We start from the raw sequence: 27506 nt of genomic DNA, 5'->3' as shown, positions 1-27506 counted from the left end.
AGCTGTAGAGGGTGCAGCTCACTGGCCCATGTGGGAACCAAACTGGTGACCACGGTGCTCAAACCACCTGAGCCACCCAGCCACCCAGGGAGGCAGATGTTTGCCTCAGCTTATCTTTCTAATAATTCACAGTATTCAAAAATTAAGATGACTACCCTTGAAAGGCAGTGAAATTCTCTGTCACTAGGAGTGCAACTGAAGCCAGAAGCCCATTTTTCAGGGATGTGATAGAGAGGAATTATTCATTAGATAAATGGTTAGACCACATAATCTCTGACATCTCTGAAAACACAGATACTCCACTTGTATAATTCTAAATCCAAGGGTCTCTAAACATAGACTTGGGAGAAGTATAAATAAGACATGATCTCAGAGAAATCTTCAAGAGGCATGTGTTCAATGGCATGTTTATTAAACAAATGCTCATGACAGATTTTCACAATAGCAACAAGTGTTATTTCACTACATCAAATCTCCCTAAGGAAAAAAAAACAACAATCACAACAACGTTGATGGCTTTGGATTATTTTTTCATGTTTTCGGGTTGGGATGGGGGACAAAACCAGTCTCCTCAGTTGTTTTCCTGTGTTATCTCTTCTTGAAGATCACCTTTTTTCATTTTCTTCACCTCCTCTCTGGCTAAGTGTCCCCGGAAGACTGCTTGGATTTTGACAGCAGCATTTTCCACTTTTTCCTTATCTTCTTCAGAAGATTCCTTCATGAAAAGGAGAAAAAAGAGACTTCATAAACATTCCATATAGTATTTTGACGCCATAAAAATAGTGCATAAATTTAATCAACTTAAGGATGTAACAATTGAGATCTAATTGCTTCCTGAGGGAATTTTATATATAGAGGGTGCCAAAAAAATGTATTAGGTTGGTGCAAAACTAATTGCAATTTAAAAGGTTAAAAATAATTGCAAAAACTGCAATTACTTTTGCACTAACTTAATATACACATTTTAAGAAAGGAAAACTGTATTAAAATTGTAATACTCAGTATATACCGATAAAAGATGAATACAAGTCACGTTTGACTTGTATTATAAGAGGTATTCAAAGTGGTTACCATCAGTGTCCAGACACTTCTGATTATTGCGGACTACTGCTTGAGCAACGTTGATTAAAGTGTCTACTTGTATGCATTTTTTTGGCACTCCCGGTATTGTCACGTTGTATATGTGCCAAATGGTAAATTCCAAAATAAGCATTTTGTTTTGTCATTCTTTAATATGTCTCTGCAGTAAATCATCATTGCCACTTTTCTCCCCCAAATAGCTCCTATTTAACAGTTTCCCAAACAATAACATTTGTTTTTGGTGGGGCGGGGGGGAATAAGTAAGAATCCTTGAAGCTTGGTAAAAATGTTGAGAATAGAAAATGGGTTGTTTCAAGATAATGATTACATAAAATGAACTTAAGTGTTAACTTCCTAATTTCTCAATGACTAGCTAACCAAAAACATACATTTAAAAACCTACTTAGTCCAATAATGTCAGTTTTAACATGGTTGGTTTAACTTTTATAGCTAGCTTTTTTGTTGTTTTTTATATTTGAGTATAATTTACAGACAGTAAAATGCACAGATTTTAAGTGTACAATTCAATAGGTATATAGCTTATATCTTTATAAATTATGAAAGTGATGCATAAATATTTAAAAATTTAAGAATCACTGGTAGTGAAAGTTTTCTCTCCCTTCCCAGATCTCACCCCTAAGAGGTGACCATTATTATAGGTTGAATGTATATATCCTTTTAAAATTTCTATAAACAAAGTACTCATATGGGTACATATATGCCTTTTTTATTTTAAAATTGAGATCATGCTATTCACAATGTTCTGCAACTACTTTTTCCATGTAACAACATATCTTGGTTCTCTTCACCTATGTTATTATTCAGTATATAACTCTATAACTCTACTTATTCTTTTTTTAAAATAACATTATTGTATTACATTGTATTGATGAACTTTGATTTATTTACTCAGTCTCCTATTTATAGACCTTCGGGTTGTTCACCTCCCCTCTCTCCCTATCACAAATAATGAGGCAAATCTAGCTCTTAAAGTCTTAAATGCAAACAAAATGGTATAAAATCCCCTGAGACGATGGCTAATATGGGCAAATAAATTATTCTGAAGCTAGAAATCAATGGGATCTTAACTCAAACTCATGAAAACCTGTGTAAGGACACTGATGAAAGATGTAAGGAAATAACACCCCTTCCTTCTTCCCTGACCACCTACTGTATCTTATGCCAATGTTAGGTGACTGAGTTGTATTGATATAATTCTGGAATAATTTATAAAGGTTATAGGATAAAGTTATGCCCCACTGGGTAGGAAGTAAGGTATTCCTTGAGGGGACATTAAGACATGAAAAGGAACTCAAAAGTTTGGCCTTCAATATTGTGGAGTGTGAGTTCTTTCTCACTAGGCTTGGTCTTCTTGAGCCTGGACTATGAAGAATATAGACAGTGATATGCTGGTCAATGCTTCAAAACTGGCTCTTCAGGAAAAAAAAAAAAGGCCTGATTTGTGTTATTTGTCATTGGTCTTAATACTCCTCCTGTGGCTGATTTCAAGCTACCAAAGTGACATTACTGAGCACAGGGTTGTGTAGAGATGTGCACAATCCTCTCTTGAAAGCTGGCTCTAGCACACCACTGAACATACGTATCTTTGAGTACAGGTAGCTACCCATGTCATTCCTGCTTAGATGAAGGCTGTCAGGCAGGAAATCATTTTTATTGAGGGCAATACATGGAAAGTGAGTACGACACATTGTGTAAAGCCATTTCATTTGGTGGTATGTAATTCCCTGTGAATTTCCTTTTATTATCCAAAGAAATCTAAAACACTAATTCAAAAATATATAATGGTCAAGATAGTGGAGTAGATAAATGCTGTGCTTTACTCCTCTCACGGACCACTTCAAAAGTACAACTAAATTACAGAACAACCATCATCAAGAATAGCCCAAAGTCTAGTGGAACAGAAATCCTACAACTAAGGACATAGAAGAAGCCACCTCGAGACTGGTAGGAGAGGTGAAGACTTGGAACGGGCTGGTCCTACACTTGTGTGTGGTATTAAAAAATCGGGAGGAATATCTCAGCTGTGGAGGTCCCCCTTGAGGAGTTAGGGGGTCCCAACCTCACACCAGGCTCCTCAGCGCAGGGTTCCAGTGCAAGGGAGAGAAGTCCTCACAACTTATGGCTGTAAAAACCAGTGGAGATTGTGGCTGAATGAGATGAGAGTGGCGGCAGTCTGAAGTGCTCCTCTTAAACGGCCTGCACACGGATTTACTCAGTGATGGACTCACTTGCTCTGAACTCCAGTACTGTGGCATCAGTGCAAAAGGCCCCAGGGACATATGGGGAGGATATGAATTGTCTGTCTTCAGGGTAAGGGTTGAAGGGGCAGCTTTCTCCCAGATAGAAGTGCTGGCAGAAGCCATTGTTCTGTTATTGAGCCCTCCCACCACCCAGTGGGCAGACAAAAGCAGGTGCCATATCTGAGCCCCCATCACCCAGGCTAACACTCTTCGCCATGCCCTGGTGATTCCGAGATGCACCCCATCCAACTTACAAGCAGCATCCGGCCTTGGTGTGCCCCATACCTCTTGCTAAGCAGCCTTAAGCCTGGCACTAGCGGCAACTGGCCTTGATTCACAGCCTAGCCTCTCCCAGGCACCTCCAAGTGCAGCACAAATGGAAACCATCTGCAGGTCACTTTGTAGCTCACGCTAAGTGGCTCCAGGTTGTAGCTGAACTTGGCCTATAAAAGAGCCCCTCCCAAGAGGCCTCAGAACCAGTACACCTGATGGCCAGCTTCAGACCACACCGGAGCACCACCCAACCATCTCCACAAATGATACTTGCAAAGGGTAGAGTCGGGAGACACCAGAGCCCAGATAAAGCGAATCCTGCTCCATAGGGTCAGCCCCTGGTTTCTCCACTGTAATAATGAACAGTCCTCGCAACTAATCAGCCCAAGAGTCAATCCCTCCCACTGATGTGCAAACAGCAATCAAGGCTCAACTTCAACAGGAGGACACACATGACCCACACAAGGGACACAGCTGGAGGACCTGGCTCAGGTGACCAGTGAGACTGAGCCACTGGGCCCCATAGGACACCTACTACATAAGGCGACTCTACTGAGACTGGGAGACATAGCAGCTCTACCTAATACACAGAAACAAAAACAGGGAGCCAGCCAAATGGGGAGACAAAGAAAGATGTTTCAAAAGAAAGAACAGAACAGAGCTCCAGAAAAAGAGCTAAACAAAATGGAGAAAAGCAATATACCAGACACAGAGTTCAAAACACTGGTCATAAGTATGCACAATGATCTCAGTGAGAACTTCAACAAAGAGATAGGAAACATAAAAACGGAGATAGAAAACATAGCAAGGAACCAGTCAAAAATGAAGAATACAATAACCGAAATGAAGAATACATTTGAAGGAATCAACAGTAGATTAGATGAATCAGAGGACTGATGCAGAGATTTGGAAGATAAGGTATCAGAAAACACCCAATCAGAACAGCAAAAAGAAAATAATTCCCCACCCCCAAAATGTGGATAGTTTAAGGGGACTCTGGGACAATATCAAGCCTATAAACATTTGCATACTAGGGGTACCAAAAGGAGAAGAAAGAGAGAGCAAGGAATTGAAAACCTATTTGAAGAAATAATGATGGAAACTTCCTTAACTTGGCAAAGGAAATAGACATACAAGCTCAAGAACAAAGAGTCCCAAACAAGATGAACCCAAAGAGGTTCACACCAAGACACATCAAAATTGGGATGTCAAAAGGTTAAAGACAGTAAGAATCTTAAAAGCAGTAGGAGAAAAGCAGTTACTGTGTTTCCTTGAAAATAAGACCAGTCTTATATTAATTTTTGCTCCAAAAGATGCATTAGGGCTTATGTTCAGGGGATGTCATCCTGAAAAATCATGCTAGGGCTTATTTTCCAGTTAGGTCTTATTTTCAGGGAAAAACGGTAGTTACTTACAAGAGAGCTCCCATAAGACTGTCAACTGATTTCTTAACAGAAACTCTGCAGGCCAGAAGGGAATGGCACGAAATAGTCAAAATGATGAAAAGCAAGTACCTACAACCAAGATTACTCCTACCCAGCAAAAAGAATAGAAGTACAGAAAAAGAGCTTCCCAGATGAAAAAAACACTAAAGGAGTTCATCACCCCTACATCAGTATTACAAGAAATGTTAAAGGGACTTCTTTAAGATGAAGAGGAAAAACAATTTTTTAAAAATGTGAATAATAAAATGGCAACAACTACATATCTATCAACAATTACTTTAAATGTGAATGGATTAAATACTCCAATTAAAAGACACGAGGTGGTTGAATGGATAAGAAAACAAGACCCTTACACATGCTGCCTACAAGAGACTCACTTCAGATCGAAACACACAGAGAGACTGAAAGTAAAGGGATGGAAAAAGATATCTCATGAAAATGGAAATGAAAAAAAAACCCATCTGGGATGGCAATAGTTATACCAGGCAAACTAGTCTTTAAAACAAAGGCTATAACAAGAAACAAAGAAGGACCCAGTAATTCTACTTCTAGTTTTAATCTGAAGAAACACAAAACACTAATTTGAAAAAGATATATGCATCTTTATATTCATTGCAGCATTACTTAATGATAGCCAAGATGTGGAAGCCACCTGAGTGTCCATCAATAGATGAATGGATAAAGAAGAAGTTGGGCAAATATACAAAGGACTATTAATTAGCCATTAAAAAGAATGAAATCTTGCCATCTGCAACATGGATAGACCCAGAGGCTATCATGCTAAGTGAAATAAGTCAGACAGAGACTGACAAATACCATATGATTTCACTTATATACGAAATCTAAAAAACTAAACAAACAAAACAGAGAAACAGACTTATAGATATAGAGACCACTTTGATGGTTGCCAGATGGGAGGGGGGTTGGGGATATGGGTGAAAAAGGAGAAGGGATTAAGAAGTACAAATTGGTAGTTACAAAACAGTCATGGGGATGTAAAGTACAGAGTAGAGAACATGGTCAATAACATTTTAATAACTATGTATGGTGTCAGATAGGTACTCGATTTATTGGGGTGATCTCTTTGTAAGTTATATAAATGTCTAATAACTATATTGGACTCCTAAACTAATAAAATATTGTATGTGAATTGTAATTGAAAAACAAAAAAATATTTTTAAAATTGCTATAAAATGTGTAAACAATTAAGACACATATTTTTGGTAAAAAAAACACACACACACAAAAACAGACTGGGACTGTGAGTCCTGTCTGTTCTCTCCCTTGGGGAGATTTTTCCATCTATTGACATAGAAAATGTCAATCTTGGGAGAAATAAGATTTTATTTTTAAGGGGAAGAATGAGTTTTCCCTTATAAGAGGCATGACTAAAAATGATGCACCTTTTAGTTTATCACTGATATTAGTTATCTAGAAAGCAATATCATAATTTTAGAAATATGAATAACAGACTCGATTCATATTTAGAGTTTAACTTTAAATCGAGTAATATCATTCTTTCTAGGAATCCAATAGTACATGAAAAATAGAACTTACTAAGGCTGTGACTAGTGTCTCCTCCTTCGTAGCTGTCTGAGACTTTCCTTTCTCAGGTGGTTCTTGCTCCTAGAAAGAATCGGGAGGACCAAATAAGCAATATTTCCAAAATAGTAAAGTCTTGGATTAAACTGTTTAGAGGTAATTAAATATTACTTTACGTTATTGAGAAGTAGTGGGAATTAAATACATACTGATTTTTCAACAAGGAAAATAGGTTGTAAAAATAATAAATAAATGAAAACTCTCAAGGGACTATGCATAAACAAATATTAAAGACCAAGGAATTGATAAAAAAAAAGTTTGTTCTTTTGCTTTTGGAATGTATATGACATTATTTTGTATTAAAAACAAATCATTGTGTTATACTAAAATTTGATAAGATGCTATAATGAATTCTGAACATAGTATAAAGAAGAGATGCCAACAGTTTCTAAAATAAAACAAAATAAATATCATTGTGTTGCATATTGTGAGGTCAAGTCAATTTTTTAATAACGTTTGTGGACTAAAAACTAAGTCAAAAGGTAAGTTTTGTTGTGGGGAATGATTTCAATAGAAAAAAGGGAAACTAGCTCTGCCTGTTTTGATATGGTTATTGAAATCTTGCTACAAAACATAGGAACTATTAATAATTCACAACTTATGGGAGAGTTTCCTTAATCCATGAAACAGAAAGGACATATATGCTAATCAAATAAAGCCTTTAAAAGTCAAAAGAGAAAAAGGGAAACACCTGAAATTGCTATATATTGCTTGTGAAATTGCTTGTGTGTGTGTATATATATATATATACATATATATATATATATATATATATACACACACACACAAATATTTTAAAATTTTCAACATTTTCCCTTTGACTTCAATAAATCATGAACACCGAGAATCTAGTTAAATAGAAATAAACAGAACACCCTCATTATCTGGCAGGCATAAATGGATGGAACTTCATTTTTTTTTTTAAACTTTTATTTATTACAAGTGTGTTTTTCCAGGACCCATCAGCTCCAAGTCAAGTAGTAGTTTCAATTTAGTTGTGGAGGGTGCAGCTCACAATGGCCCACATGGGGATCGAACCAGCAACCTTGTTGTTAAGAGCACCTCGCTCTAACCAACTGAGCTAACCGCCATACTGGAACTTCATTTGTGAACTCATGGAATAAATGACAAATATTCCCCCAAATCTACTGCGGAACACCATCAAAACTTTAATTTTGTTAATTCCTTTTAATTTAAATATCTGAGGGTGTTTTGTGGCTAATGTTTTATCAGTTGTCTAAAGTAGTGCTTTCTCAGTCTATTACGTACCTACAGTTTACTTTGGGGATCTTGTTAAAATTCAACTTCTGATTTGTAGACCTGGGGTAGGGTCTGAGACTGAATTTTCCTAAGCTCCCAGTTGATGCCAATAACGTTGATTGCCACACAGCTTTTCTCAACCAGTATTCCTTATGTGAACCACAGAACACAGAATATTTTGAGTGACTATTGTCTCCATTTTCCCAAGGATGGTACGTAACCAGAATTATTCTAGATATAAAGGAGGGACATTGATTCCTTACATGCAATGAGTGCCTTTAGCTTAGAGCTTAATTATTCTGAGGAACCTTGGTTGAGAAAGGCTGGTTCTAAAAATGCTACCAAAGAGAAAATAGGTTCAGTTTCTGAACAGATTAGCTTTATAGAGAAAAGTCTACATACCACTATCTTTAATTCTAATGAGTCTATTGTAGGATGTCAATGATAATGAAATAATTGGATAGTTTTATTTTATGAAATAGCATTCATATTATTTGCTACTGCTAAGCACTGTAATATGCAATAAAACTTGGATAAATGAGAGTAATTATTCTATAACTTTCAAGTACATTCTTCCCATTGATCATCTTTAAATTTAAACTATGTCTCTGTATGTGATTCAGATATGTTAGAAAAGAATTTCTCATCAGAAAGAATAGCACAGTTAAAAAGGTTTAATAAGATATTTGTGATGCCTCTCACAATTTCCATGATTCTGGGGAAATCCCAATAATTTCTGTTTTGGAGGCCAGGGAGAAGAAACAACCAAATCCAATAGCTTCACAGGGCCATACCTTGAACACATGGTTGTTATAGAAGCGGTCATCTACCTTACTCCCCCATTCTGCTGGATCAAAGTTGGTTTCTAAATAATACAAATATAATTTTAGACTTATTTGCATGCATTAAAATAAATCTAGAATAGTAACACAAAAGTTTTTTTCCCAAAATCCAGGTTTATAACTGTCAGTTAAAAATCTTACTAATGTTGTTCAAAGCCTAGCACTGCAGATATAACTAGTGATCATTAAATATATGATGAATTAAACATTAGATGAGCCATTGAGTATATTTAGAAAGACAGTAAAAACTGAAATTGCTGCCTTCATAAAATTTATAATAAAATGGTAGAAACAGAACAAATGCCAATACTTAAGTATAAATAAGTATGAAAACTTATAAACATGAATTAGTAAACACAGGAATATGTATAAAAATAAATACTAAATTGTAAGGAAGTGTGGAAAAGTGAAGAATGGGAGAGGTGTTTTTTAAAAAAACCATGCATATTATATAGTCAGTTGACATAGACAGGGAGGAGTATTTACATTGAGACAGACTTTTTTTTAACTTTTAATTATGAAGAATTTCAAATTTAGAAAATAGAGAATAGTATAACAAATTCCTATGCGCATGTTATCAGATTCAACAATTAGAAACTCATGATTTATCTTATCTGAAATTTCATTCATTTTCTCGCCCTTTCTTCTGATTATTTTCAAGCCAATCCCAGGCATCACGTTACTTCACCTACAAATATTTATTTCAGTATGCATCTCTAAAATATAAAGCCAAAATACCATTATCACACCTAAAAATACTATCAATAATTCCTTAATATCATCAATATATTTGGATTATATATATATATATAGATATATATATATATAGATATATAGATATATAGATATTTCTGTTGGTTTATTCAAATCAGGACCCAAACAATGGGCACGTACAGCCTTTTATTATGTCTTTTAAATCTTTTTTATTGAAAGCCCCTACCTCCCACCCTGCATTTTTTTCCTGACAATTTGTTGAGGAAATTGGGCCATTTTTCCTTTGGAGTTTTCCAGTTTACTTTTTATTACATTCCTATGATGATTTTAACAATTTCCTTTGCCTTTAAATTTCCTGTGGATTGCTAGTTACATCTACAGCTCGATCTCATTCATCTTTGATTTTGTTTTTTGGCATGACTTTAGGTAGCGCAGTGTAATTCTGTCAGGAGATGTATAATACCTGGTTGTCTCTCTATAATTTTTTTGGGCCCGTTGATGATTGCTTAATTTCTTTAGGGGTTGCAAAATTGCAATGTTCTAATTTGATCATTTCTTCTTTATTTCGGGAGTACTCAATAAAAAACTTTCCCTCATCAACTATTTGGTTATCCTGAAATACACTTCTTATAAATAAGGCAGGTTAGTTTTGATTCTTTCCTTTTATTTACCAGTTTTTAGGATAACCATTTGGTTCCTTAGGATAGTCTCTCAAGGAACTTTCTTTTTTTAATCACAAACTCATGAATATTTAACAACTCATGAATATTGAACAAGTTGGAAGAATTTCAACCCATTGCATTTATTATTCTTATTGATGCTCTAATTGTCCAAACTTGGCCAGTAAGTGCTTAGTTACATGCTCAGATGCTCTTCAGTCCTTTGGAAACAACTTTAGCAATCTTCGATCTTATTTTCTGGTATGGCAACATGTTCAGGCTCATGTTCATATTTCCTGCACAGTTCAAGGAATTACCTAGTTCTCCAAGGCCTGGTTCCTGGGAAATGGTAGTTAGAATCCACAGTGTAAGGGATAGGTGCTCAGGGGTAAGTTATGTTTTGAGGCCTTTTAAAAAAATGTGAAGAGCTAGAAAATACTTCTTTCCTTTCTTAAATAAAAAATATATCATGAGGTTACACTGATATTTGTCAACTTAAATTTAGGATTACAGGATCTAAATTTTTATTTTATTAATTTTAGTTTTATATTTGTTAGTCATATTTCTTATACTAAAAATCTTATTCCTAATGACAGTAGGAGAGTTACTTATTTGCTATGTCCTATAATATATAACAAATAATTTCAGAATAAGATTACTAAATATTAACAATAATTACTGAAAATAATTTAAGATTTTTTTCACTTCACTGTGTGTGTTTAGGCTATGTCCACCAGGAGGTACCATCAATTTACCGTGTTATAGTCACTCGAAATAATTCCTTTCTATGTGATTATTCTACCCAGGAAATACTAGTTAAGTCTATTTCACTTTGCTTTTAAATTTTAGAAATTGTTTAACAATCTTTAAATTTTATTCTTATAAATACGTTAAACATTTATGATTTTGAATTCAAGATGCATTCAGAGAAATCTAGCTTCTATCTTGTTCCCTTGACTCTATTCTTTCTCCCCATAGAGGTAAATGTTAATTTTTAAAAAGATTTATTCTTCCATTAAAAAATATAAACGAACAGTTATATATTCATATCAATATCCCTTTCTTAGATATTAGTAGCATACCAAACAATTTGTTTCCACCTCATGTTTTTCACTTAATATATCTTGAAGATCACTCCATAGCATCATATGGAGATCTTCCCCATTCTATTTTTTTTTTTTAAAGCTTTATACTATTCCATTGTGTGGATGTATTCTACAGTTTATTCAATAAATCCCATTATGGATATTTGGGTTGCTTCCTCAAATAAAAATGCAATAAAAAGTGAAGAAGTGGAAGTTGTGGGTCAAAGGTTAAATACATATATAATTTTGGTAGATATTGCCATTTTCTTCTCTTTGGGATTGTATCATTTTGTATCTCCTCCAGCCCTGTAGTTGAGTGCCGATTTCCCCTTAGCCCTGCCTGGAATAAACTGGCAAATTTTTGACTTTTTGCCAATCTGATGAATTGGGGTGGTGTGGGTGGTAGTACTTCGGTGTAGTTTTAACATGGGCTTCTATATTATGGGTTAGTTTGAGTACGTTTTAATATGTTAAGGGCCATTTGTATTTTTTGTGTGTGAATTGTTTGTTCATATCACTTGCCCATTTTTTATATAGGGCTGTTGGTTTTTTTCTTCACTGTTTTTACAAACTCTTTATTAGGATTACTAACCCATTGTGATATAAATTACAAACACTTTTTCCCAGTTTATCATGTGTAGTTTTATTATCCTTATGGCAATTTTTGTCATGTACTACTGTCAATTTCATCTATCTTTTCCCTAATTGCTCTTAGATTTTCAAAGTAATTATAGCAACTTAGCTAGCAAAATGTTTTCCTCTTTTATGTTATAGAGAAATTTATCCATGTTTTCTTCTAGTATTTGAATAATTTCATTTAAAAAATATTTAAATCTCCAATCAATTTGGTACTTATCCTGGTGTATGATGTAAGGAATAGAGCCAATTTTATCTTTTTCCATCTTTATCACAACATCATTGAATAAAAAGCTCACCTTTTCCAGTGATTAAAGATATTACTTATTTCATATACTAACATATTTCCTGTCACAAAAATAAAAATTGAGACTATTAATTACCTATTAGGAATGCTAGTAAGGAAATTCTTGCATTGTGTGAGAGACTGGCCTAAAGGACTTTCTTCTTCCCTTTTGGAGAGACTAAATTCTAATACTTGTTATCAGTTGGATAATTCACCTTTGGTTTACACGAGTGGAAATGGGTGTGGTCCTTAAAATTGTTCCAAATAGTTTCACCCATTTTTTATTAGCTAAAGAGATAGTATTCTGAGACCATTACTCTGAATCACCAATTGCTTTAATTATGATCTGGTCACAATGACTCAAATGTTTTTGTAATGGGATGTTTCTGAGGTCTAAAATTAAATAAATGACTAAAGACATTTTACTCATATATTTGTAAAATTAAAGTTATAGTAACAAAATTAAATTAATGTTCATGACAATTTACCTCTTGCCCTAAGGGTTTCTCTTAATAGTATTTAGTGGCACTTTAATTTCAGATTGTGCAACAAATATTCGCAGTGACTGGATATGGAAAAGACCAACAATATTCAGGAAACTGGCAGATTTTGAACTCTGCCGGAGTACAGGAAAGAAGATACCAGGATGGAGCTGTGCAGTGTGACAGGAGTTGTTTCAGTTCAAGCCTTGTGGTAGGTTTCCTCCCTTTGTAAAATGGTTTAAAATGGAATGTTTATTTGCTTGTTGCTATTTCTAGTTGCCTTTAACACCCGTTTGGAATACTGTAATCAAAAGTAATGATTAAAGCTTATACAAAAATGTCTGTTTCGACAATAATTTAGTGGTTACCAGAGGGTAAGGGGGTGGGGGGTGGGTGATGAGGGTAAAGGGGATCAAATATATGGTGATGGAAGGAGAACTGACTCTGGGTGGTGAACACACAATGGGATTTATAGACGATGTAATGCAGAATTGTACACCTGAAATCTATGTAAATTTATTAACAATTGTCACCCCAATAAATTTAATAAAAAAAAATGTTAAAAAAAAATAAACAAAAATGTCTGTTCCAGTCAAGAATAGGTTATTAATAAAAACTTATGGCTGTGATAATTCCCATTTTGACCACTGGGTCCTGTCTTGATAGTAATGAACCTTCAAGGCTGGGAATTTGGAAGTTTTATTTATGGTAGTGAAGAAACTCTGCTTTGGCTCTCAACCAAAGAGTCACTGTTAGCCTGAATCTTAACCTGGATGGAACCTTGAGAGTATAGAGAAAGACTATAAATTACCTTCCCAAGCTGGAAGTTCACTTTTCAAAGCCGTTCTCGGTGCCTTTATTGTAGAACAGTTTCATATCCCCCAGCAAATACCAATATATTTAATCTAAGAAGTGTAGAATTATTTTTTACAATACTTTTAATACTTTCAAATAAGAAGAGTCAAAATGTAAAGAACACCACAAATTCTCCTCCCAGTAAGTATACACGGTCAACTGCCTGGGACTCATAGGAACAGCCGCTGGAAAATGGAGAGAGAGACTGGATGATCTCTTGAGGGCCCCTTCTACCGAGTGTGTCCATGAGAAATACAACCAAGAAGGTCTGAATAATACGCAGATAATCAATAATGTGAAGTAATGTGATTTAAGAGAACCTGTAAAAAAAGGCACATGTTGTTTCAAATAGCAAGTTACCTGTCTCATAAAGGCTTTCTGTAACAATCCACAGGGATGATCTTAAGCAAGTTTCACCATAACCAAATGCTTACTTAGTCTCTTATTTTTAAAAATGCTTATGTTTAAAAAGCTTACTCTCTCTTCTCTCTAGAAGATTCTCAAAATATGCTGCTGCAAAAGCTGGTATATTGTCCGGTTGCTCCCTCAGAATCTCACGTGTCAGCCCTTCAAGAAGATTCCCAAATCCTTGTGGAATTCGGTAGTGGGTGTTGGAGAACGGAATCGACATCTCCTTGGAAGAAACTGCCTATTGTACCTAGAGATTCATGAAAGAGTACTGTCTTTAAATTGGTCTGATTTGACTTATATAATCACAACTCTGGCAACAAATTATTTCTGAGTCCCAAATTTCCTGGGCTTCAAGGTTTTTAAATCAACACAACTCAGGTCCACCCGTTTCTTCTGAAGAGTTTTGAATTCTCCATTATTAGTTAGAATATTACAAATACAGACCTATTTAATAGACCAAATCATTTTTAATAACAATAACCACAGATTCTTCACTAGAACACGAAGTACTTTTTTCTTCCTGTCCCTATTCTGTGATTTAAAACGTGAGTGTAATATTGCCATCCTAGGGGACTTTAAGAGAGAATGATTGTTAAAAATTCGTAATAAATTACTGAGAAGATCCTGTTTAGGGTCTAAAATTTGAAAGAACAAGTAGAACCTAGTCCTGGTTCTAGAAATTACTTGTTAAATGAAGGAGTTGCACACTTAGCCTTTCCCTTGGCTTCCACTTCGGAAACGATGCCTGCAAACACTGGTACACTCAGAAGGGGCAGTGCAGGCGGCAGGGCAGGGCAGTCTTGATTTTGCAAACCCAGCATCCAATGTTTTGCGATTCTTAGGTGTTTTGGTTTTTGTCTTGACCAAGGTTTGCCTTTCTATGTTGGAATACACGGGCTAGATTACCGATAGCTGCCCAGCAGCGGGTTGGGCTACGGGGTATGCACGCAACCCTCGGGGCCCTGGCCGGTGCCTCCGTCCGCAGGCCGGAGGCTGTGGCAGGTGGGGGTCTCGGTGGGAAGCTGGACGGTTTCGTAAGGCCCACTCTACGGAGGAGCCCCCCACCACCGTTTTTCGAGGGACCAGATGAGGTCCTGAATCATTCTAGGGTTGTGAAAAGGACTGGTAGACCCTGAACCCGTCGGGGGAGCGGAGGGCGGTCGAAGGGCGCCGGTCGTCGAGGAGCTGGGACTTCAGATCCGGCTGCCGGGGCTCCCAATCGGCCCCAGGGCTCCCGGGCTGTGTCGGGGATCCGGACAGAATACAACGGGCGAAGGGAAAACGTGAAGTCTCGGTTTCGGGGAGGAAGTGGGGTAAACTGCCTCACCTCTTAGTTCTCCCAGAGCGGGTGCCGATGGTTCTGGTTGTTTTTTTCCCCGTTGCTGGGGAACCGTTTGTTGGTGGTGTTGTTTACTTAACTATGGCGGCCGAGAAGGGGAGAGATAAGAGCCGGCGGGCGGCCGCCGGCGGCTTCTCGGAGCAAAGGCCGGGAAGGGTGGGGTCAGGCCTGCCCCGCCCACTCAGGCCCCGCCCACTCGGGCCCCGCCCCTCAGGCCCCGCCCTGCTCAGTCCCCACCCCCGCCCGGAGTCCGAGGCCTGAGTCCGCGCCGGAAGACGGATCCCAGCTAACATGGTGCGCCCGGAATTTGTGTTGTGGCTGGTGCTGCCATTAATACTGCGGGCCCACACGGGTGCAGGTGAGGCGGCCCGGCCCGACCCCACGGGTCAGCCTGCGCGGGTTCCGACATCCCCCAGGCTGGGCGGACCCCACTACGCCCCATGTGGAGATCCCGGAAGGGGTCTCCGCCCCCGGCGTGGGCTGCAGATTCTGCTGGGCTGGTGCCCCAGCCCTTAGCTTCCTCCTTCCGATCCACCGCTGTTAGAGTGCGGCGCGTTGGGCAGAGGGAGAATGGGGTTCATCTGAGTGGAGAGGCCCTCGGGGTATTTGAATAGCTGCAGGGGAGGGGCGAAGCCAGTTAAATAATATTTGGAAACAGGTGACTGAGTCATCCCAAACATTGCAGTGCTGCCTCCTCAGTGGTACCCTGGGGGAGGGTTTGCTTCAGGCTGGAAATTAGATTTTACGTTTAAATGGTGATTAGGGCTAAGAAGTAACAACCCCCTCAACTAGCTCAGAATATTTAAGGCTCAGCTTTGGTTTCTGGTGCAGCTTACAGATATTGGTGGTGGGATAATATTCATGGCATTGGGGAGGAGGGTGACTCCCTTTGACTGTTGTCCAGATGATACCCTGTCATTTGAATATGCGGGGCTGGACACTGGGTCACATCCAAGGAGAAACCAGAAGGTGGAATATTGTCTGCTAATGCAAAGTTTAAGTGATAATGCTGGATCTGTTTCTGTTTTTTCTTCAAACACGCAAATGGTGGACCACAAAGATCTCCGTTAAGAAATGAAAGTTGAGGTGGGAAAACAGTTGGGAGTGCAGAAAAATAAATGACTGCTGCTTTACCTAAGAATCCAAAAAGCACCCAGATGTGTTTTTTCAGGGTTTAACAAAAGTGTAAACTAATTTTTTTCTGACTCATCCCCACCCAGTGACCTTTGAGTCTAGCCTATGAGGTGGGGAGAAGATAAAAAGGAGAGTAGGGCCATTATTTTATTAGTTTTTCTATTAAAGGCTGTTAACTGAGTATTTTATCTTTGCCTTTGGGTCATGTTGTTGTATCACTGTTAACATTGACTATATTTTTCATTGATTAATGCTTTAAATTTTCCTTCTTTCTTATTTGGTTGCATATCCTGGCATCTTTCTTTCAAATCATTACTTATGTGCCCATGTTTATCATGTAATATTTGAGATGTACAAAACATATGTAACAGTGAAACAATAAAATGAACACCCACGTGTGCTCTGCCCTATATGTAACAATGAAATAAATGAATACTCATGTGTGCTCTGCCCTATACGTATGTGACAATGAAACAATAAAATGAACACCTATGGGTGCTCCGCCCAACTTAAGTACTAGAACATTGCCAATTTTACTGAAATTCCCTGGGTGTTCCTTCCCAATGCATCCTCTGGTTCCTCACCAGATGGAACCACTGCCCTAATTTTGTCAGCCTACTTTTGATGATGGTCTCTTCTGCAGAACAGAGTTCCTGTTTTTCTAGTCCAACACCCAAATGAAAAATTAAAGACCTAAAAAAAAAAAATTAAAAAAAAATCAAACATTAAGTGTTGTGTTTGACAAAAACAGTTACCAATCCCTACTCCTTTCTTGTTCTCCTGTTTTGTCCATTGCTCCTTTCCTTGGTAGTGTTCTGTTGTCTACTCAGCTTAGAATTTGAGGACAGGGAAAATGACTTTTCTTTGATTTATCACTTCGAACTGTGGCAGAGTGGAAATCACAGTAACTTTGGAATCAAGTGGCTTCGTTTCCATTCCTGTCATAAACTACCTATGTGATTTGAGGCCAAAGAAATGTAATATCTGCAGTGTGCCTGCCACAGGTAAGCTCCCCAGTAGAATGTAAGCTCCCTGCTGGCAAGGATTTGGTCTGGTTTTTTTCTTTTTGGTCTTTTCACTGTTGTATCCTCAGTGTTTAAAATGGTGCCTGGGACATAGGCATCAATAAATATTTGTTGAATTAATTAATTAATATTCAAGGTATTTTTTAAATTATGTAATCTACTAAGGTCTCAGTCTACTGATCGATCAGTAAATAACTTGATTATACCCCAGGGTGTGAAAGATCCTTTCCACTTCTACTATTCTTTAATTCAGAATAGAGCTATGCACAAAGAGCTTCAGTAAATGTGTGTTGGGAAAAACATACTGACTTGGAAAGGCATTTCCCCCAGCTTCTGAGACAGTGGCTGCGCATGTCTAGAGCCCTCCATTTGCATGGGCTCATATGCCAGCAGCAGCCAGTTTTATTCACTCCATTCCCCCTCCCCACCCTCTCTCTGCTTAGCTCTGAGGCCATTGGTTTTCAGTTTTGTTCTATAAGAAGCACCTACCAGAGACAAGGCCTTCACACACACACACACACATGCACACATGCACACACATGCGCAAGCGTGTGCTTCTCCCCTTCCTTACTGCAGGCTGCCAAAGAGCTTATGCAATTCCGGGTGTCTTAGAGCATTTTGTTCCTGGTAACCGTGCATCTCCAGCCCAGTGGGCCTTCTGGATGAACTTTGATTGTCATGTAGGTTTCATGATGGAAGTAATTCATAAGAGAACTGTGAATATTTAGGGACTGGGGCTGTTATTTGAAGCACGGGACAAATAGGCCACCGATTCTGTGTAGGAGGCCCCATTAGCTATGCTGCTCTGTATAGCCTAAGGGGCTGTCATCATTTGTAGCTTCCAGGGAGGAAAATGTCAGCCTTGTTAGGTCTGATTCTCTTTCCTGCCTATCATTTTTGTTTAAAATCCTTTAAAAAAAATCTTAATTTTTGTTAATTATTCTAGGGATTTTTGTCTGTTTTGTTCAGACAAAATGTAATGGGATGTAACTTAAGTTGTTTATCCCCTTTTAAGTTGTGATGAGGAACTCACAGGTCATTTGGATAGATAGTTGTTATTAATAAAATACTAAGATATAGGCTGGATGTTAAAAATAGGAACGATCTTGTTAAAGTGAGTTCTTATTCAGTCTTGTTAGTGACTCTAGAATAGAACCCAGTTTCTAGTGCTTTTCTTCTTGTTCTTTTTTTGCATAATTTAGCTTGTGAAATGGGTAAAATGGGGACAAAAGACCTTTGTTCAGACATTTTGACCTTCTGTCTTTCACCGACCTTATTTTTTACATCTTAATTTATCTGAATTTACCTTAGAAGGAAGCAGGCTTGTCGCAGATATTCATAAATGCTTATTTAGAATTTTCAGTGGGTTGTCAAAAAACCACAGTGAGGGGAGTTATTCGAGGGAAATTCACACTGGTAGGATGGAAAGGGGAGACATGATTAGATAGAACTATTGGAGAGAGGCAGGCTGCTTTATTCCCAGCTGCTAGAAGTGGGCGTGGCAATGGAAAGTAGGGGACGGGAAGTGGTTTATTTTTCTCATAAACACCACCTATGGGGTGCATAAAAGGATCATTTTAATGATTTTGGGGGAGAGCGTTAGGGCCAACCCTGAGAGCAAAGGCAAATCAAGAGCTCTGAAGGGGACAAGGTCTGTGGCACATTGGTTGCTCTAGGCTCTTCATGTTTTCCTTACTGGTCTTGTACTGGGCTGCATATTGTTGGAAACTGTTCTTGTTATGTTGCTTACCTAACTAGGAGGAGTAAGATCTAGTTTTAGAAGATTAAAACGACTGGGTATATTCAAATTCTCTTGTATAAAGACTGTATTTTCCTTGCTGTTCAACCAGATTCAATCCATGATGCTCTTCCTGGGGTTGCTCTTCTAAGTGTTTGCTAAATTTTTTAGATGCTCGTTTTCGATTTGCTTCATACATCGATAATCACATGGTGCTGCAGAAGAAGCCTGCGGGGGCAGTGATTTGGGGGTATGGCATATCTGGAGCCACAGTGACAGTGACCCTTTGCCAACATCAGGAAACCATCATGAAGAAAGTGACCTCTGTGAAAAGTAAGGCTGCCCATCCTTCATTCAGCTTTTGTCTTCTTCTGCCATCTGCTGGAGAATCTGAAAATGAATGCTTGTGCTCCAGCTCAGGCCATCCATTCATTCATCCATCCATAAAAGTTATTTGAGTATTTACTGTGAGCCAGGCACTGAGAAAACAAAGAAAACTGAGATTAAGTCAAAGTGCCTGTTCTCAAGGAGCTCATGGAATAACGGGAATAGGCACCAAGTCACATAGAGCAGTGTGGTAACTGCTCTGAGGCAGTTACATAAGGGGTGTCACGGGATACAGAAGCAAAATACCTACCTCACATTGCATGGAAAGGGAAGATTTCTACAGAAGGGGGCACTTGAATGAATCGCATATAAAGGAAAGGCAGTATGGAGGACTGGTTAAGAACCTAGGCTCTGGAATTCACTGTTTGGGTTTAGGTCCTGACTCCCTCACTTAATGGCTGTGTCACCTTGGACATACTATTTGATATCTCTGTGTCACAATTTATTTATTTGAAAAGTGAGATAATAGTATTTGGGATTGTTGTGGGGATTCAATGAGTTAACACATATAAAGTACTCAGATCAGTGCCTGGCACACAATAAGTACTGAATAAATGTTAGCTGTTGTTACTGTTGTTGTCATTATTTTGGTTAGTCACTCAAACATTTATTGAATGTCTTCTATGTGCTAGACACTGTGTTAGATACTGTGATACAGTGATAAAACAAACAGATGTGGTCTTTCCCCTAATAAAGCTTGTAGATTAGGGGAGGAGACAGAAAAATAATAAGCAATTACAATTAAGTGTGATATGTGTCACAATTGGGAAGTACAGGATGCCATGGGAGTGCTTAATAGGGATAATTAACTTAGTCTAAGTTTTATGACTCATCTTGGAAGATGAGTAGGGCAAACCAGGTAGAGGGAATAGTCTGGGCAAAGGCCTGGAGGAACAAGTGAGCATGGGTCATTGGAGAAATGGGAAGTAGGTGTGTGTGTCTGGAACACTGGGGTACATGACTGGTGGTGGATGACAGGAGACAAGGTTGGAATTGTAGGAGGCTTGTCTGTCATTGCTAAGGAGTAGATACTCTATTTTGGATCAAGCAGCAAAATAACACAATCAGAGTTTTGTTTTAGAAGGATTACTCTGGCAGCACTGTGGAAGGTGGATTGGAGATCGATCAGAGTAGAGGTGATGGGACCCGTTAACAGACCATTATGATATTCAGGCAACAGACAGTGAAGGCTTGACCCAAGGTAGTCATGTGAGGATGGTCAAGAAGGTGAGAATTAGCAACCTTCATGCACAGAGTCCCTACAAAGGAGCCTCTGTCTAGAAGAGTTAACGATATGGTGGTGGAGCCAGATCTGTGCTTAGACTTTCTACATTTGCTTGGTAGAGAACAAAGGTATTTTAGTTTGTATAGATCCACACACCTACTTCAGTGGGCATCTTGCTCTGTCCTGCCCATGAAGCAAAATGGATAAAGTGTTATTTGGAATAAAGAAGGTAGACATGTAGGAAATTTCATAGGGGAGGAAACAAAATGGTTCTCACAAGAGACACTGCAGGGTCTATTGAAGGGTTACCTTCTATTTAAATATTAATGAGGACTCTGGGATTTTTCAGCTAGACTACTGCAGTTTGCCACTCTATCTATCTCTGTTAATATTTAACTTATTACCTGTAAACCCCCAGGTGCCCACAACAGAGTGGAATTTAATAACGTAAAGGTTTTTGTCCAGAAGACTGATACTTAAGCATTGGGAAAATTAAAACCTGAGGGATGATTGGGAATATGGTCAATTATTGGGCCTGTTCAAACCATGTTGTCAAATGATGCATGATGATTCAGACACAAGGAATCAAATTGGGGAGAATAGCGTGTCCGTTCACTTTTACTCATATGGGGGACGCATATGTGGGTGATAAAATGAGGTTGTGTCTGCCTGAATTTATCATCATGATTGAAGTAAACATTTATTTTCTCTAACTTAGAAAAATACAAAAAGACTAAACCCCTTAGACAAATAAAAAGCTCCTGGTTGTAGTGTTAGCATGCATACTAGTTTTCTGTGCTACATAATAGATTACCACAAACTTAAGTGCTTAAAATGACATACTTTTACTGTCTCACAATTTCTGTAGATCTGTAGCCTGGCTGTTGTTTATCTGGGTTCTCTTCTCAGGGTCTCACAGGCTGAAATCTAGGCTTCAGCCAGGGTGTGTTCTCATCCAGAGGCTCGACTGGGGAATGATCCACTTCCAAGCTCCCTCACACTACTGGCAGATTCATTTCCCTCTGCCTGTAGGATTTTCCTGGCCATATCTTAGCTGCTTCCAACCTCTGACCTCTAGATGCAATTTTGAAGGACTCACCTTATTATGTCAGGCTCACCCAGGATAATCTTGCTTTTTATTAACTTAAAGTCAACTGACTAGGGACTTGATCTCATTTGCAAAATCCCTTTCTCTTTTCCATGTAATGTGACCTAATCATGAGCATGATGTCTAGTGTCCTTTGCCATTTCTGTTGGTTGGATGCAAATCACAGACTGCGTGCACTCGAGGGGAGGGGATTATAAAAGGGTGTGACTTATTGAGGGGTCACGTTAGGGTGTGGGTGTGTCTGCCATACCATGGTACGGTTTAAGTAACTTACATAAACAGTTTTATTGACTGAAAAGTAAGCTTTTTCTCACATTTATGTTTGGTGGTTGTGGAGATGGATATTATACAGAATAAACACAGGTCAGAAAAGGGCAATTTGGGCAGTAAAGCCTTCTTTACCTCCAAGTCACTTCCACAAACCACTGAACCAATTTGCAGCTGGTGAAGTGCCAGGGTTCTGTAGGGGAGGAAATGAATAGGGTGGTTTTTTCCAGCTCCAGGTTTTTTCCTCTAGAGAAGGGAAAGGTCATGGATGATTTTCCTTTTTCTGTTCTTGGCATCTGAAATTTGGCACAACAACCTGAAAAATAATTAACATCTGATGTGAATAGCAAAAAGAAAAGAGAAAGCACTTTATGACTAATCATGTCTCTAGACAAATTATTTTAATTTTTTTCCCTTTAATTGTTTGTTCTTCCCATTTTGAGATGGGGGTTGGTCAGGGAGATGGAGAGGAAACGGACACAGAGTTCTTTACCTGTGCTCTTGGCTGGAATGTGAAGAGAAGATGAACAGTAAGGAATATGCCACTATGTATGCTACCCATTACATGTGAAAACACAAAGCCCTAGTCAGTTTGCAAGACTTTCTTGTCAGTATAACCCTGGGGGTGTGTGGGGGGGTGTTTCTGTCATTTACATGATGGAGTGCCTGGCACACAGTAAACACTCCAAGTAGCTGTGTAGTGAAGGTAGGAGGTGAATCTTCCTAGATGGGGGAAAAAGAATATGAGGAAGCAGAGATTTGAATAGAAGACAATTTACAGAAACCTAGGCCTGGATGGGAAATGAGGTTACAAAATCGCAAGTGATTAGGGCCCAGAAGAAGGAACCAGAGCAAGTGTTGCTCCGAAAGCCCACCAGAATCAGCAGGAAGCCAGATGGTTGGTGAACTTCAACTCTTTGTGGTCAGTGACTCAGTTTTATTATTTGGACTCAACCTCATGGACTTTTATTTTTCTAAGGGGTTTAGTCTTTTTGTATTTTCCTAAGTTAGAGAAAATATATCTGTTTACCTCAAGCATGATGATAAATTCAGGCAGCCACGCACCTTTCTGTAGTGGGTCTGATTACCTCTGCCCCTCTTGGCAGTTAAACTTCACTTAACACTCATTACTGTATCAGAGTTTGTTTTTCTATCAAGTAGGAGAGGGGAAAAGCTAGAAATTAAAAGAACTTGAGGAGTAGAACAGAAGGAAATTCTCAAGGGTCTTTGAGTGAGCTGATGGATTTCCTCTGGAGAACGATGCTTGGGAATAAGGCCCAGGCCTTGATTTGTAGTTCTTTTCACCTCCGAGGAGGGAGCTCATCCTCTGTCATAGGATGGGATTGTCATGTTTTGTCCAGATGTCCCCCCTCCCTTATTTGTCTTTTTATTGCTGGGCAGCTAAACTTTCAGAAACTCTGGTGAAGGCCGTTTTCTTCACCAGCCATATTGCCTGACTTGAGGCAAAGTGTAAATACCGAGTCAACAGCAGTGACGAGGAAAGGATGGTCTAATCATAGAAGGCTAAAACATAGTTTTGTGCTAGGTTTTCTGGGGGTTGACTTGATCATTATGAATGAGTCATGTTGGTAGCAGAAGGACAGAGCTCCAGTAAGAGATGTCAGTGCAAGAAGCCTGGGAAGACCTTGGCAAGAGTGCATTTGGGACAGATTGGAGTGTCTGCCTGCTCAGAAGTGTGAGCCATACAGAGCGCACGCACCTGTGGGACACAATCTGTACTAGCTGCCCACTGTTTCCAAAACAGTGATTCTTCCGCTTTAGGTGAATTATACATTTAATATGTTGATGTCTGGCTATTAGTGATTTAAAAACAATAGTGAACATTTGGTCCCGGGCTTAAGTGACCGTTTAGGGCTGGCGGAGCAAGCTCAGTGAGCTGTGCTTTAGAGAGGAGCAAACATGCACCCTTTCACTGATACCTGGGGGGGTTTGGATATTTCCCCCAAAACTGAGTAATCCTTTATAGTTTGGATTTTACTGAACTCCCGTTGTGCCTCCAGACTTCTTATGCTTCTGCTTTGCTCTTGCTGATTAGAAAGAATTTAGCACGCTGTTTAGCACATGGATAGTATTTTTATAATTATTTTTTCCAGGCTGGTATAATCACTTTAGGATGCTCCATTTCCAGTTCTTACCATTACTTTTCCTTTGAATTTACATGGATCTGATGGGCACAAATTATAAATGAGTTCCTATTCTTCTGCGTTATCCCAAGAATATTTATTTTTAAATGATAATTTCTCCAATTTAGGTATGTTCTCACTTTCATTTTTTTTTAACTTTATTCATGTTGTTTGGTTCTCCTAGGCATAAATTTGCCATTTTGAAGACATTTTCCTTAAGTTTCTGAGTATGATGTTTGCAAGGGTGGTGGTGTGAGTAGGTGAGAGGTAGGAAGGTGGTAGGAGGGTGGTTCCTAAGAATATGCTCTGACTCTCTGAAACAGGGTCTTTTTTGGATAGCTTTTCATCTCCTTAATTCAGCCTGAAAACCTTAAGTCTGGTAAATAACTGTGAAAATAATTAATTGGAAAAGTCTAAATATCTTTGTCACAGAGATTAATTTATATGCCTCCCACTACTTCTTTATGTGTCAGTTTCTCCACTCACCTATTTAACTGTTGATATCGTCTTTCCCCGAAAATAAGACCTAGCCGGACAATCAGCTCTGCTGTGTCTTTTGGAGCAAAAACACCACTACTAGTATTAATTCTTGGTAGCAATGTGGGGAGGAGGTTGGGGGGAATTGATGACAAGGATGGGAAAGTTTCAGATTATAAATGATTTTCTCTAAGCTGAGCTCACATTTGGGGCACTGTGTAAATCTATTAGATTATGATTATGTTAATATTGACAGTTGGCTAGTATAATAAGAATCCTTTTTATTTAATTAAACTCCCTTGAATTTTAATCTCTTTGTATTTTTGTCTATCCTCATTTAGGATTATAACTGGGTAATTTTTGTTATAAATGCTCCAGTTAATAGTAAGGAGGGATTGGCACAGATTAAGGATAGAAATGTGGCTGCTTTTGTTATTTCTATTTGCTTGTCTGAAATTTGGCCAGTTTTCATAGCTTTGATTTCAGTTCATCACTGAGGCTGGGAATAGCCACAAATGAGTATGATACATGACATAATTGGGCTTTAATCTCCGTTTAATTAATTGATTGACTAATTTCTTGGAGCCTTGTTATTATTTCAGCATACTCCAATAGCTGGACGGTGATTCTGGATCCTATGAAGGCTGGTGGGCCTTATGAAGTCATGGCAGAACAGACTTTCGGGGGAAGGAACTTAACCCTGAGAGTTCATGATGTCTTATTTGGTGATGTCTGGCTTTGCAGTGGGCAGAGTAACATGCAGATGACGGTTTTACAGGTAATTTGCAGTCTCAGTGATAATAAATAACGTTGATGAAAAAGAAGAAAAAGAAGGAGGAGCAAGGGGCAAGGAGGTAGATACCTTCGTTCTTACCATTTGCCAAGAACTAATCTAAGTGCTTTGCACGTATTAATTAATTTGGTTTAACAACTTTATGAGGTAAGTGCTGTTATTCACATCTCACATCCTAGGCAAGTGGCCCACTGAGGTTAAATTACCTGCTTAAGGTCACGGTGAATAGTGGAGCCAGAATATGAATGGGTCATGCAACTCCAGAGCCAGCTGTCTTAATCACGGCTGGTGTGCTGTCAGATGCCAGGCATCTCTTTTCCCACCTCCCTGGGCTACACTGAAGGCAGAAGCTAGAACCTATGTGATGGTAATGGCGATTTCTTAACAAATTGAAGACAAAGTAGATTACTCTTCCTTTGGACTGGTCTTACAAGGTGAGCTTCTGGGGAGAGCCTAGGAAATCAAAACAATTAGATTTTGTTTTAATGCCGAGCAGCTAATATACTCTATGTCTTTTGTTGTCATGGAGATTGAAAAATTGAGACTGAACGTTGGCTTTGCCTTTTACTAGGGTATGTCTTGGAGCAGATCACTTGGTATTTTTGAGACTGTTTTTAAAACATGCTTTAAAAAATGTATTTACATGAATGTAATGTTTATCATTTTAACCGTTGGTAAAAGTAGCGTTAAATATATTCACAATGCTGTGTTTACCCGTCACCCTATCTGTAGTCAAAACTTTTTCATCATCCCCAACATAAACTCTGTACCTGTTAAGCGATTATTCCCCTTTTGCTCCTCCTTCCAGCCCCTGGTAATCTCTATCTGCTTTCATTCCATGAATTTGCATATTCTAGGTACCTCATATAAATGGAATCATACAGTATTTGTCCTTCTGTGTCTGACTTATTAAGCATAATATTTTCAAGGTCCATCCATGTTGTGGCATGTATCAGAATGTTATCCCTTTTTATGGCTGAATTATATTCTATTGGATATGCCAATTTTTTTTTATCCATTCATCTGTTGATGGACACCTGGGTTGTTTCCACCTCTTGGCTATTGTGAATAATCCTTCTATGAAGACTGGGATGCCGATACCTATTCCAGTCCTTTCTTTCAACTCTTTTGGCTATCTACCTATGCTTGGAATTGCTGGGTCATCTATTAGTTCTATGTTTAACTTTTTTTAAATTAGTTTTTATTGGGGAATAATGGGGAACAGTGTGTTTTCCAGGGCCCATCAGCTCCAAGTCATTGTCCTTCATTGTAGTTGTGCAGGGCGCAGCTCAGCTCCAAGTCCAGTTGCCATTTTCAATCTTTAGTTGCAGCGGGCACAGCCCACCATCCCATGAGGGAATTGAACCAGCAACCTTCCTGTTGGTGCCCGCGCTCTAATCAACTGAGCCATCCGGCTGCCCCTCCGGCAGCTCAGCGGCAGCTTGTTGTCTTCAGTCTAGTTGTGGAGGGTGCAGCTCACTGGCCCATGTGGGAATTGAACCGGCAACGCTGTTGTTCAGAGCTCTTGCTCTAACCAACTGAGCCATCTGGCTGCCTCTATGTTTAACTTTTGAGGAACTACCAAACTGTTTTCCACAGGGACTGTACCATTTTACATTTCTTTTATTTATTTGTTTGTTTGTTTGTTTATTGGGGTGACAATTGTTAGTAAAATTACATAGATTTCAGGTGTACAATTCTGTATTACATCATTTGTAAATCCCATTGTGTGTTCACCACCCAGAGTCAGTTCTCCTTCCATCACCATATATTTGATCCCCCTTACCCCCATTTTACATTTCTACCAGAAATATGCAAAGGTTCCAGTTTCTCTACATCCTCACATGTGTTACTTTCCTTTTTTTTTTTACTGTAGCCATATTAGTAGGTGTGAGATGGTATTTCATTGTGGTTTTGATTTGCATTTCCCTAGTGACTAATGTTGTTGACTATTATTTTACATACTTATTGGCCATTT

The 27506-nt window shown here is 38.6% G+C and overlaps 2 protein-coding genes across 4 annotated transcripts in view; one reads left to right on the top strand and one right to left on the bottom strand.

The window, feature by feature from the left end:
• Positions 1 to 391: 391 nt before the first annotated feature.
• Positions 392 to 15315, bottom strand: SPA17 (sperm autoantigenic protein 17). Its single transcript, XM_081037636.1, has 5 exons — positions 15219 to 15315; positions 13958 to 14138; positions 8716 to 8786; positions 6617 to 6685; positions 392 to 715 (listed from the first exon to the last, which is right to left on the bottom strand). Exons 2-5 carry the CDS (start codon positions 14109 to 14111, stop codon positions 572 to 574), a joined length of 438 nt encoding a protein of 145 aa, XP_080893762.1. The 5' UTR covers positions 14112 to 14138; positions 15219 to 15315; the 3' UTR covers positions 392 to 571.
• A 159-nt stretch (positions 15316 to 15474) lies between these two features.
• SIAE (sialic acid acetylesterase) overlaps positions 15475 to 27506 on the top strand; it is a 37870-nt gene continuing 25838 nt past the window's right edge. For all 3 annotated transcript variants that reach the window (XM_081036582.1, XM_081036583.1, XM_081036581.1), the window contains exons 1-3: positions 15475 to 15588; positions 19299 to 19460; positions 25338 to 25513. In XM_081036582.1, the coding sequence (XP_080892708.1) occupies positions 15522 to 15588; positions 19299 to 19460; positions 25338 to 25513 (405 nt within the window). In that variant the 5' untranslated portion in view covers positions 15475 to 15521. The remainder of the gene's footprint in view (positions 15589 to 19298; positions 19461 to 25337; positions 25514 to 27506) is intronic.

This window comes from Rhinolophus hipposideros (genome assembly GCF_964194185.1).
Source record: "Rhinolophus hipposideros genome assembly, chromosome: 24".
Taxonomy (NCBI): Eukaryota; Metazoa; Chordata; class Mammalia; order Chiroptera; family Rhinolophidae; genus Rhinolophus; species Rhinolophus hipposideros.
This window is presented reverse-complemented; position numbering and strand designations above follow the sequence as displayed.

Bases quoted from the DNA above. Each gene is read 5' to 3' on its own strand.
- SPA17 (XM_081037636.1), bottom strand. From the start codon at position 14,111: ATGTCGATTCCGTTCTCCAACACCCACTACCGAATTCCACAAGGATTT. The intron at 6,686-8,715 runs GTATGGCCCTGT...GATTCTTTCTAG, and splicing joins ATAACAACCATGTGTTCAAG to GAGCAAGAACCACCTGAGAA. The intron at 716-6,616 runs GTAAGTTCTATT...CTTTTCATGAAG, and splicing joins AGACACTAGTCACAGCCTTA to GAATCTTCTGAAGAAGATAA.